This window comes from Mangifera indica, chromosome 4, assembly GCF_011075055.1.
Source record: "Mangifera indica cultivar Alphonso chromosome 4, CATAS_Mindica_2.1, whole genome shotgun sequence".
Taxonomy (NCBI): Eukaryota; Viridiplantae; Streptophyta; class Magnoliopsida; order Sapindales; family Anacardiaceae; genus Mangifera; species Mangifera indica.
The window spans coordinates 13606825-13619647 of record NC_058140.1 but is presented as its reverse complement, the minus strand read 5'-3'; the positions used below and the strand labels follow the sequence as shown (position 1 = coordinate 13619647).

The 12823-nt window shown below is 37.4% G+C and overlaps 2 protein-coding genes across 5 annotated transcripts; one reads left to right on the top strand and one right to left on the bottom strand.

Annotated features, from left to right (window-relative positions):
- The first annotated feature begins 982 nt into the window (after positions 1-982).
- On the top strand, positions 983-5253 carry LOC123213692 (pentatricopeptide repeat-containing protein At2g17140). The gene is made up of 3 exons (XM_044633164.1): positions 983-3584; positions 3997-4217; positions 4593-5253. Exons 1-2 carry the CDS (start codon positions 1090-1092, stop codon positions 4130-4132), a joined length of 2631 nt encoding a protein of 876 aa, XP_044489099.1. The 5' UTR covers positions 983-1089; the 3' UTR covers positions 4133-4217; positions 4593-5253.
- A 191-nt stretch (positions 5254-5444) lies between these two features.
- On the bottom strand, positions 5445-11818 carry LOC123213690 (protein NLP1-like). 4 transcript variants are annotated; one of them, XM_044633162.1, is made up of 7 exons: positions 11486-11818; positions 11266-11351; positions 10709-11035; positions 8869-9981; positions 8398-8445; positions 7334-8315; positions 5445-6767 (listed from the first exon to the last, which is right to left on the bottom strand). In XM_044633162.1, the coding sequence occupies exons 4-7, from the start codon at positions 9778-9780 to the stop codon at positions 5899-5901; spliced, it is 2811 nt and encodes a 936-aa protein (XP_044489097.1). In that variant the 5' UTR covers positions 9781-9981; positions 10709-11035; positions 11266-11351; positions 11486-11818; the 3' UTR covers positions 5445-5898. The 4 variants fall into 4 exon arrangements, with proteins under 4 accessions (XP_044489097.1, XP_044489096.1, XP_044489095.1 ...); XM_044633161.1 differs by lacking the exon at positions 11486-11818 and having other exon boundaries at positions 11266-11385; XM_044633160.1 differs by lacking the exons at positions 11266-11351; positions 11486-11818 and having other exon boundaries at positions 8869-10059; positions 10709-11197.
- Between the last annotated feature and the right edge of the window lie 1005 nt (positions 11819-12823).

Sequence of the window (12823 nt, the reverse complement as noted above, 5' to 3'; positions counted from 1 at the left end):
TATCTGTTATTTTAATTCAATGCTTCAAATTAGTATTTTTGAACAAAACATAATTTGAGTGATTAAAGGTAATTTCAGGTATTTAGATTGTATTAATTGTAAGTCATTGAGCAACTTGCAGTCAGTAAAAATATGGGGACTAGATTCTTGACATCTTCATTACTGCAAACTGAAAAAGGTGAATGCTTGCTTGAGAGTAGCATCAATTGGGATTTTGTTAGGAACATGGTTCCAAAGCAGTCAAGAGAATTTGAGGGAATAAACTGGGCCAGATCACTTTTGCCCAGAGCCCAGTTTGCATAAACCTGACTGAGTATCAAAGAAGAAATTGTTGCAGTTTAAGGGGTTCAATTTACCAGTGATGGAAGATTCACAAATAAGCTTATCATTTCCATTCTCAATGGCAACATCTTGAATTTGAGGGAGAATGTGAGGGAAGTGAGTCTTTGAAAAATCCCAAAAATACCAATCTATGTTGGCAATAGCAGGTTTGACTCTTAATTTTGGCAATAGACCTCAAAGAACTCATCGTTTACTACCATCATCAGATCTTTAGAATTAAATGACCCGTCTATCATCATTTGAAGAGATACAAGAGGAAAGGGGGGCATTCGACTACTTTCTATTGAAACCATAAGAAAACGATGCATTTTGTTAAACATTTTACTTATTCTTTAACAGACATATAGATGAAAATCATAATTTTAAAATAAATAATAAAAATATTGACTCATCAAAATCCTTATTGGATTGCAAAGCTAAGAGTTGTAGAATGTAGGATGGACTCAATAAAGGCATAGCCGAAGAGAATTTGTTTAGAGGTGGACAAGGAGAGGATTTTGGAGGCTATGTAAATTGACTATCTTACCCTTCTGTGATATATTTTTTGTTAATAAAACTTGATTTTGAATGAAAAAGAGTAATTTATACCATCAGAGGGGTGCAAAGGTTTTTTTACCGAACTTTGGGTGGAAATGTGCAAGTGACCGTTAGAAAGGTATCATGTGCAATGTCTCTCTCCCGCCGCCAACGGACAAAACTAATATTTGAAGTTTCGAAACGTGGAGTCAAACACTTCTTGTGCCTTCAATGGAGCAAGGCACCAAACTAACAAAAGCTCTGTTCAAAAACACCAACAATCCGAAATTAGCATGGCAACTATTTAAGCGTATTCTTTCGTCACCCACCACCGACCTCCCTCTTAACTCCATTTCCGCCATTGCCCACATCCTCATTTCCTCAAAAATGTTTGAAGAACTCGACACTCTTCACAATCTCCTCCTCGCTTTAAAACCCCAAGAAACTTCTCGTTCTTCCCTTATTTCACTTATCAAAATCCTGGCTAGATTTGATTTGTTCGATAAAGCTTATTCGCAATTCAAAACGATAAGAAGTCATTTCCCCGAAAACCCGCCTTCTATCTATTTGTATAATGTTCTTTTCGAGGGTTGTATTCGAAAAAGACGTGTAGATTGTCTGTTGTGGTTGTATAAAGATATGGTTGTTGCTAGGGTTTCTCCAGAGACTTTCACTTTTAATCTCTTGATTCGTGCGCTTTGTGATTCAGGTCATTTGAAGGAAGCGAGAGAGTTGTTTGATAAAATGTCTGAGAAGGGCTGTAGACCTAATGAGTTTAGTTTTTCGATTTTGGTTCGTGGTTATTGTAGAGCTGGGTTTGTTAGTGAGGGTTTGGAGGTTTTGGATTTGATGAGGGTTTTAGGGGTTTCTCCGAGTAGTGTTGTGTATAATACTTTGATTTCAAGTTTTTGTAGGGATGGTAAGACTGATGATGCTGAAAAACTGGTTGAGAAGATGAGAGAGGATGGCTTGTTTCCAGATGTTGTGACTTTCAATTCTAGGATATCAGCTCTTTGTAGGGCAGGAAAGATTCTTGAAGCTTCTAGGATATTCAGAGATATGCAGATAGATGAAGAGTTAGGACTACCACGGCCTAATTCTGTAACATATAATTTAATGCTTGAAGGATTCTGCAAGGAAGGAATGCTGGAGGAAGCTAAGACCCTGGTTGAGACCATTATGAAAAATGATGGTTTATTGAACTTGGAGAGTTATAATATTTGGCTGAAAGGTCTTGTTGGGAATCGGAAGCTTTTAGATGCGGAAGTAGTTCTTAAAGAGATGGTACAAAATGGAGTAGAACCTAATATATATACATATAACATATTGATGGATGGGCTATGCAAGAATAAAATGCTCTTTGATGCAAGGATGGTTATGGGTTTAATGAGAAGCAGTGGTGTTTTCCCAGATACAGTAACGTATAGCACTTTACTCCATGGATACTGCTGTAGTGGGAACGTACTTGAGGCCAACAGAGTTCTGCGTGAGATGATAAGGAATGACTGTTTTCCTACCACTTATACATGCAACATTCTGCTGTATAGTCTTTATATTAAGGGGCAGATATCAGAAGCTGAGGACTTGCTGCAAAAAATGAATGAAAGAGGTTATGATTTTGATACGGTGACCTGCAATATTGTCATTCATGGTCTATGTACTGGAGGAAAACTGGACAGAGCAATTGAGATTGTAAGTGAGATGTGGAATCATGGAAGTGCTGCTCTTGGTAACTTAGGGAATTCATTTATTGGCCTAGTTGATGATAGTAATAACAGGAAGAAATGCTTGCCTGATTTGATTACATATTCAACCATAATTAGTGGTTTATGCAATGCTGGAAGGCTTGACGATGCTAAAAAGAAGTTTATTGAGATGATGGGGAAAAATTTGCAACCTGATTCGGTGATTTATGATACTTTTATACATAGGTTCTGTAAAGAGGGAAAGATATCATCTGCATTTCGTGTACTTAAAGACATGGAGAAAAGAGGTTGCAATAAGAGCTTACAAACTTATAATTCATTGATCCTTGGATTAGGAAGTAAGAATCAAATATTTGAAATTTATGGATTGATAGATGAGATGACAGAAAGAGGAGTTTCTCCTAATGTTTGCACTTATAATAGTATAATTAGATGTCTCTGTGAAGGGGATAAAATAGAAGAGGCCACTTCCTGTTTAGAAGAAATGCTGCAAAAGGGTATACCTCCTAATATTTCTTCTTTCAAAATGCTAATAAGAGCCTTCTGTAAAGCAAATGATTTTAGAGTAGCACAGGAGGCATTTGAGACTGCTCTGAGTGTATGTGGCCATAAAGAAGGCCTGTATAGTTTTATGTTCAATGAGTTGCTTCTTGCAGGGGAAATCACCTCTGCTAGAGAGTTATTTGAAGCGTCATTGGATAGATCTTTTGATTTGGGAAACTTCCCATACAAAGATCTCATTGACAGACTTGCTAAGGATGATAAGTTAGAAATAGCTAGTGGCATCCTTCATAAGATGATAGATAAAGGATATGGGTTTGATCCTGCTTCATTCATGCCTGTAATTGATGCTTTGGGTAAAAGGGGAAACAAGCATGAGGCTGATGTACTTGCAGAGAGGATGATGGAGATGGCTACAGACAGTAAGGTGGCAGATAAGGTTAATCGAAGTACCAGGGAATTAGCTGACAGAAAAGATAATAAGTATGGTGGAAGTGATTGGCAGAAAATCCTGTACAGGTATGGTTGATAAAAGTACTTTGTGATTGAATTCTTCAGACTTTTTCTGCTTTGATCTTGTCAATCCTTCTTGTTCTTGGTGCTATATTCAGACTTCAATAATTTTTTCTTTTTTCTTGAGATGATGCTAATGATTTGGTTTTGAAGGAATTTGTTTGCAAGATGTATTTCTTGAGAAAATACTGTGTAAATATGATAATATACCATTTTCCTTCTGATATATTTGTCTAGTGGCATATATTAACTCACTGGGTATCAATTAGGTGACCTTTATATCAGATTCTTTTTTCTTTTTTTCTGTATTTATGGGATAATTCGCTTTAATGTATCGAGCTTTACTGCTGGAGATGGTCATGCAGCTTGTGCCTCTTCCATGTTTTCACTGATGTTCTTTTTACCTATTCTTTCACAGAGGTGATGGCAGTGGCATTGCATTGAAAACTCTTAGGCGAGTGCTGAAGGGCTGGGGTCAAGGAGGCTTAACAAGTTTCCATCCCCAGAAATACGAATTCCTTGATTATTGGGATGGTGGTAATGGAGTTTCATGATTCCTCCAGATCTGTGTTCATGATTTGCTCTCTGTTGGGAGGACTAAATGAAGGCCAAGATCAATGATGATTTGTTAGAACTTAGGTATGTTTGTAGTGCTTTAATCTCATTAAACTATTTTATTTTTCACTTAATTTCCATTCCTAGCATCACTTCATAATTTGTAGTGTAGCTATTATAGACTTATAGATAACTTTTCATGTCATTGTTTTTCCTCTGATTATTGAAATCATTTCAATAAGCATCTAACAGCAACTTCTTTTTTCTTGGGTTAGGTCATGTAATAAAAAATATTTGGCATGGTAGATAGAACACAAGCATATTTTCTTGCTGTAAATAACATTTGGCAAGTTAGATGGTGCCAGCATTTTGTTGTCAAGCTTATGTTCTTAATACACCTTACCATTGCTAATTGTATTGGTTTTGGCCACTCATAATCTTCACTTCTATCTTTTGCAGTTCAGTACTTCTTGATGTGCTCAGTGTGGCTTGGGGAAGATCTGGTAATCAAGTCAAAGTTCACTTATTATACTGCTATACTTTTTTGTGTAATTGGGATAACACTGAAGATATATACTACACTACTGCAGAAATCGACCAAATGTCAGTTTGTGGATTTAGGCAAACAGAATATGACCTAAAATCTAGAATAGCTTATAGAATTTCCAAGTAAATAGAAAATACCTGAAGCTTCTTTCTACCTTCTGCTGTTTTCCCTCACCGAGTTTCAACATTCTGTAGTTTGATCTGGCTTCAGTGTTATTATGGCCTACTTAAAGCGATGTGCAGGGACATGATTCCACTTCTTATTATTAGGATCTTTTCCAGGTTTTCAGCAGGAGGCTAGCTCCCTGGAAGCAAGATGCTGTCCCACTTAAATGGCACTTAAAGTTGGTGTTGAAACTTTATGAAGTATATTTTCCAGGTTCCCTGTAATGGTGTTTGTTCCTGATATTATAGTGATTAATATCCCAATAAAGCTTTATACTTGATTTGGTCCCATCATCCCCACCCCATGTTATTCCTTCTTTCACTATTGTTTCGGAATGGATAGTAGGCTCTCTTGTTGTGTTTGGTCACCATTTATGCTATTCAAAACAACAAATAATAGCTTCTTTCATCTCTTGCTTTGCTAATTATAGTTCTTAGTTTGGACCTGTTGACTATTAAGGTATCTGCTAAGAGTATCAAGAAGTTTGATTAGCTTGTTTTTGTTTATTTTTTCCAATTCCATTGGTAGCAATATGATTGAGCAACAAAACTTTGATATGAAACTACTATTCCCATTTGACTAAATTGTGTTCAAAGGGGTTCACGGAGAATGGGAAATTTATTGTACATTCTAGCAGGTAACTATTAAAATGAAAAGTTACATTGAATTTGGGGCACCATTGAAGCTTTCAAGCCTCAGTATTATATCCTTAGAATCAAATACAGACATAGTAAAGAAAGCAGGTGTGATAATCCACACCATCAATCCTCTTAATCCAATATTTGTCTAGCAATTACATGATTCACATGCAGGCAAATTCCTTATTCTAGTCCCCAAAGTTTCTACAGTTTCTTATATTTTCACAACACCCAGTGATCCATAAAAGTGTAGATTCCTTGGCTGTCACACTAAAATTAAAGTGACATAATTCCAAATCTACTAATTATTTAAAAAGATCTCCCACCATTTAGGTAAGCTGCCAGCTCCACAACATTCTAGCCATATATACTCTTGAATTTCGGCACTGTGAACTACAGAAATTCGAGTATCATTCTAGTATGGCATAGAGCTATGCAAGACCTTTCCTAATTTCAGGTGAGATGCTACCTGAAGGGAGACCTTGATTGTGTGGCTCTGAGATGATTTATGTATGTCTATACATTCCTCTAGGTCTGCGTCACATGTCAAAAGAACCCACTCATGATCATCATCCAGATACTTGATATTGACTCTGTTAAAATCATCTATACTAAAACGCTTTGCAATCTCTTGTTGGATGTCTTTAAATAGCCAGTTTGGTTGCAAGCTGAACCGTATTTTTTCTTCTCCAAAAGTTGCCTTGACTCTGAAGGTACTGCTATCTTGTGGAGAGTGCTTTCGACCTTTTGGCAAGGGAGGTAGAGACTCAAGATTTAGATGGCTTTGTGATCTTGCAATGAACTTTGGTTCTTCCTGATTCATGGCATTTAAATCTGCATCACTGTGAGCCCGCTTTAGCATCCTACCAGAGTCTTGTACATCCAGTGTGTCTCTACTACTCAAGGCACTGATGGTAGCGGTATTCTGGTTTGCGCCAGTGCAACAAGTGCTTGAACCAGAGCTCTGACTGCAAGACGGGGATGGGGATTTTGAAACAGTAAGAGCCATCCTGAATAAACCATTGTCAGGTTGGGAATTTAAAGGCTTCGAATGGTCACCTGTCTTCACTGATGAAAAAGGACCATTCCCAGAATCGTTTGGAGAGCTCAATTCTGGAAAGCTCTCATAGAAGGACCCAATTTGAATAGAACCCTCGGCACCCTGGACTGAATCGATCACAAGTTGGAGTTTCCTTAAAGAGTGACCTACTTTCTTAAGCTTTCGTGAAGGCCAACGGGTGATCCCGTGTTGCCTGCATATCCTTTTTAGAGTTGTAGGGCACACTGCAATCCAAACAAGGGAAATCCATCAGCAGCTGTGTGTAGAAAAATCATTTACTGTTATATACATACGCCACATGGAAGTGAAGGTGCATAGCAATTGTAAGAGAAAAAGAGTTTGGTAGTTCAGTTGGTAAAAAATGGAGCTTTTGGATTGCCATTTTCAATTTATTTGGTAAAAGATTTCCTTTTCATACTGTAAATACACAAAGCTTCTATAAGATCTTCTTCCAATGCAAGATAACATAATTCTGTCATATTAGTTGGATATTGAAGAAATCTCCACCAACAAGAGATTATGTTGAAAGTCTCTCCCAAGTAGAGATTAGGTTCTGCTACTAGTTATTAATGGAGCAAAGACACCCCGTTTAGAGGAAGGATTTGGCAGACCATTTGCTCAAAATGCTGTTACTATATGCAATGAACAAAGTTAATTATGCTTAATGAGAAAACTTGTAATTCAAGCTCCCAGGCTTTTGTAAGTATCAAGTTGGTTTCCCCAAAATCAAAGATAGCAGCAAGTTAAACAAGTTTATGTGATTTCCAACTGTAATTAAAACTTTCCCTACCACCAATGCTCTTAGCAGCATCTTTAAGGCTCCCAGCAAAATATTGTCGGAGAACTTGTAAGCTGATTGTCTTCTCTGTCTTGGTTTGCCTCCTCTCTCCTGATTTTCTGATTCCTTCCAACCGGCGCCCACGAAGGGAAGATGAATCCACACCGCCCTCAACACCACTTTTGGCCACACAATTCTGCGGAAATTGCCCAAGCTCTGGAAAAACCTGCCTATGGTATGATTCTGCCCGAGCATCATCCCAATGTGTGGTCACACTGAACTCTTCTTTTGGTTCTTTATGATAATCCCATGAGACAGAGACACCCTTACCCTTTCGTTGTGCCTCTATCATCTGTGCAACCCAAGATGACTGTTCTGATGATGTTTCTTTAGAAGGGGAAGAAACATCTGAAGCGACTCCCGTTTCCCTAATGGGCAAAATGATTTCCTCCAGCTCCTTGCCAATGGCAAGATTTATAGTCTGGCAAGATTCTTCTATAAACATAGACAACAAATTCAGCATCCATTTTTGCTCTTTAGTGTCCTGGCATTGCTTTGGAAAGAAGAATTCCAGGATATATTCAACTAATCCGGTGTTTATGCTCCGCAGTGGAATTGCTACAGCAGCACTTAAACCAAATAACCGAGCATGATGCGAGAGAGGATACTTTGACTTGCTAAATGCAGTTATGTCAGCTGCAAAACACTGTTGTCCTGTTAAGAATGCTTTGCCAACTAGTCCTTGGCCTTGAAGGAGCTGGTGCTCAGAGCATGCATCAAGAAAGCCTGATAGTTTTTCACTGGCCGCGAAACAAGCAGAATTCACAGTACAAAAACAATGAGCATAATTCTCATCAGACTGCAGGCATCCACCTTCAGCTTCATTGTCACAGGAGACCCACGTCAGAGCTAAGGGAAAGCTATGTCTCTGGCAGACAGAAGTCAACACTTCTGATAACTCCTGCAATCTTGCATGGTACAAATTGCTGCGAGCCTAGGAAAAAGTAAGAACATCAGTGACCTCGTTATGCATCATAACATTATGGAACATATATAATTCATAACCTTCTATGTACCTTGGCAGAGGGTGTGCTGAAGTTTTGTGAACTCCTGAGATTGACAGCCTGCACATGAATATTCTTATTTAGACTATAATATATGGAAAATTGTTACTTATTTTAGTAGAGGCGATGGAAGGGAACCATTATAGAATGAGGAGAAATAACCAGAGGTTCTTCTGAAAGGTGTTTTGAGGGAAACAATTGACCAAATTATAAGTCAAGGCATTCAACAAAGCACTACCAAAATGTAGACTTTGACAGCATACAAAGATACCAGACAAAGGCAGTCTTGTTGTCAAATGCATCAAGAAATGTAGCATTTTGTAGCCATCTTTTGCTTTCATTCAACAATCTTTCAACAAATTAATGTATAGTTTGCAACTCTTCACATTTTAAGAATAGGCTTTTGAACTCTGAAACTATGCAAGAAAGGCGAAGAAGAATAAAATAAGAGAATAAAAATAAGGAAAAGGAAGAAGAAAAGACCTCAAGAGCTTGACAAACATTTTCAAGATCCAGTCGATAACTAGTCTTTAGACTGGTTGTGATAATCTCAACAACACCCAAGCAAATCCTGCTGCCTTGTTCGAAAACAGGAAGGGCAAGACATCCACGAACGCCATACTTTTCAGCATAACCAACCTGCGGGTACTCATCTCTTCTGAAAAAACGAACATCAGGAGTGTACTCAGGCAACTTCCGCAAGAAAACTCGACCAGGCAACCCAACCAATTCTTTAGAATCCTCATCAGCTGGAAACTGATAGGTTTCTGAAATATTTCTGTAACTTGCAAGACTCTTGCAATTTGGATCGAGAGAATATGGCTGGCCAGCAGTAGTAAGAACATGCCTGCCCTCCATTCTTATAGGCACCCATACCTGAACAAGGACATTCCTATCTTTTACATACTCTTGCAAACGAATTATAGCCTGAAATAATCTGTCCTTCACTGATGAAGAAGGGCCTGACTTCACACTAGGTGCTGTCCACAAACTTCTGCCTGATTCAGAACCTTCAACAGCAAAATGCCCGTATTGAAAAGAAGAACTAGACTCAAAACCTGCAGGGTTTTGAGATTCATGTTCCTGAAGCTCTTCAATTTTTGGGAAAACTAGTGAAGAATTTCCAGAGGACTTTCTTTCTGGTTTTTGTTGATAGAATTGTTGATGAGGGTGTATGTTTATATTCAAACCAGTATTGGGCGCTGAACACGGCAAAAACTGTGGTGGGTCATTAACAGCAGCAGAACTTAAAGGACCCGGCTGCAGAAAGTCGAATGTATCTGTTGTCTCTAACCAGCATCCTTCCAGCAAGAGCTCATCCATGAAATCCAAATCCATGGCAGTTTCCGGGAAGGCCCCAAGCATTGAATTAGGAGAAAAAGTAGCATCATCCATGTCAATAACTCTTCAAATTTGCATCTACCAAACACTAGTAAATCCGGATGTCAAACTGTATCAGGAACCAAAGCACAATAGTACGCTAAAGATGAAGAACCAAAAAAGGAACTTCCAGGAAGGATTACTTTTGCCAGTTTCCAAAAACCTAATCTGTTCGAGTCGCAGAAACATCTTCAACAAAAATTTGTTTTTTGTCATCTGCAATTAGAAATGCATTTTAGCAGGAAGAACACCCACAACACTTGAATCAACACAGCCCACTGAGAAACACCAAAGCTAGCAATTGTGCAATGATGTCAGAATTCACAGATTGAACTAAAAGAGTTGAAAGAACTCAGTATGACATGAACAGAAGAAAAGAGAAAGCGGCTTGCTTTGCGAAGATTCTATAAAAACTTGAGTTGGGTATGTAAAAGTCACTGAAGCAAATTTAAAACCGGGTCAATAAGAAGCAAAGCACAGAAAACATCACCAAAAGGAAGTTCGAGTTTTTTTGCTTTGCTTTGCCTCAACGGAGCCCAACCAAATAAATAAAAAGAGAACACAAAGTACAGTACAATTTCAAAACAATTCTCTCATACTCACACATCGCTTTTAGGGTTCTTAATTTATAGTTTTTATGCATGCGCGTGAAGAATCTTCTTCAGAAAAATAATGGTGGGAGGGACCTACAAGAATTTTCTCAATATTCATTTCTCCACATTCATGCAACTGAAACACACTGTTTTCAAGTCAACCTCCTTTACATAACATTTCAAGGATCACAAGCTTAATTTCGATTCAATTTTTTTAAACCATATTTTAAGATTAAATCATAATTTAACTTATTCAATGGTTAAATCAATCTCAAAAAATAATCCAATTCAGATGAGATTCTTGTTTAAAAAAATATATAATTTATATAGTTTAACTTCAGAAACTTCACCTGCTACAAGCGGCGATAAGTTCTCATTCGACTTGAAGATTCTCAGACAACCTCAAAAAAAGCCAGTCAGAACTCAGAACCTTAACCATGGTAGTGTAACAGGCTTCTATATATAGTAATCATCGATACGTGTCATCATCTCGAACCATCTTCCTGATCTTCTTCATCTGAATTATTCAACGCTGATCTCATCCTTTTAAGAAATTTGTAACTCCATGTTTACCCGGGAAATGCCTCAACTTTCAACGCTTTGGAATATCGTGTGCTTCTTTTGACTCCATAAAAATGGATAAAATTACAGTTCTCTCTTTTTTAGCTTTCCTAAACCTGAAAATAAAATAAACTTGGGAGAAAAAAATAATAGAAGGAAATTTTTAAAAATTGAAGGATTCAGTTTGACCTGAATCATTGTATTACATTTTGTCAAAAAAATTTTCTTTTGACAAAGTCATGTTCTGGAGGTACCAAATTGAGATTTTATATATATATAAAATTAATTACTTAAACTTGTAAAGGGTCGGTGTCGGCAGAGAAGACTAAAGAGGTTCCGTACACACCTGAAACTGGCTCTTAAGAATTATGGGGCGCCACGCCACCGCCTCTTGCTGCAGGTTCTGCTCGAGTCGCCGCGTCTACGATTAATCTGATTAATAACTTTTAGTGTTAATCATGAGTTGTGTTGTGATTCCAAATATATATATATATATATATAATTAAATACTTAAACTTGTAAAGGGTCGGTGTCGGCAGAGAAGACTAAAGAGGTTCCGTACACACCTGAAACTGGCTCTTAAGAATTATGGGGCGCCACGCCACCGCCTCTTGCTGCAGGTTCTGCTCGAGTCGCCGCGTCTACGATTAATCTAATTAATAACTTTTAGTGTTAATCATGAGTTTGTGTTGTGATTCCAAATAGCAGAAAGAGAAAGTACAGATTTAGTATGGAGTGGCTGCTGCCCATGCAAGCCCTTCTTGTTGCTTCTGAGGAAACACTTTCAATCACTCATTCCAATTAATCTAATTAAGCTTTATCACTAATAAAAATTCCTCTTCATCAAATCAGTTATAATTCACTCTTCATCCGCGTTCTTCCACCTGCAAGTCAATATCATTATTTTCATCAAATCTTGCATTTATAATTTCCTTGCCCCAGTTTCAATCATCCCATTTCATTAATAACACTGAAAACAATGTTTGAATATTATAAAAAATATATATATTCAGAGTTTATCATTGCTTTCCACACAGGCTCTTGCAGAGATGAATAATATTTTGAGCATTATCGTAATCTGCTGAGCCTGACTCACCCACTTGGATGAGTACTTGAGCCAATGGCTTTCTTCTTTATTGTCATTAGCATTTTTGCAGATTTATACAATGGCTTTTGCTATTTTGTTTTTGAGGTTCTTTTATATTGTTCCTTTTAACTTTCAAGATATTGTTGAATTAGTATTTTATTCTTTCCACTTTCTGAATGATATGGTTAGTGAGTCAGTGATTATGGCCTAACTGAAAAAAATTCTTCATGTTTTGTTTCTACAGGTATCATCTTCCAGTCTTGTATATATTATATTATGCATCAAAAATTGTCATATGCATGTACACATATATAATGATAAACTTAAGAGATCCATTATGACATAATAATATGATGCTGTGTTATTTTATGAACAGATTCTCTGTCTCTTTGAATTATAAGAAGACAGGCTTAGTCTGCCATCAAATTTCGATATGATAAGAAGGATTTTAGATCTGATACATGAACTTCATTGATTCTCAAAACCCACATCAAAATTTGCATATAAAAATGCTTAACCTAAGATTTCATTCAAATATTATCATATCAAATTCATACTCGGTAAATATTACTAGATGATTTTGGATGCACAGAAAACCTACACAGGAATTATAATATGGGAAAAAGACTATTTTCCACCCAAGTTTTATTTCAATCTCAAAAGCATATTCACAACAGATGAAAAACTCAAATACCTACCTATGGGTTAGGGATGGCAATGGGGAGGGGCGGGGAGGGAATATCAATCCCGTCCCCGTCCCCGTCCCCGTAGGGGATATCAATCTCCGTCCTCGTCCCGTCCCCATTACAGGGATAAA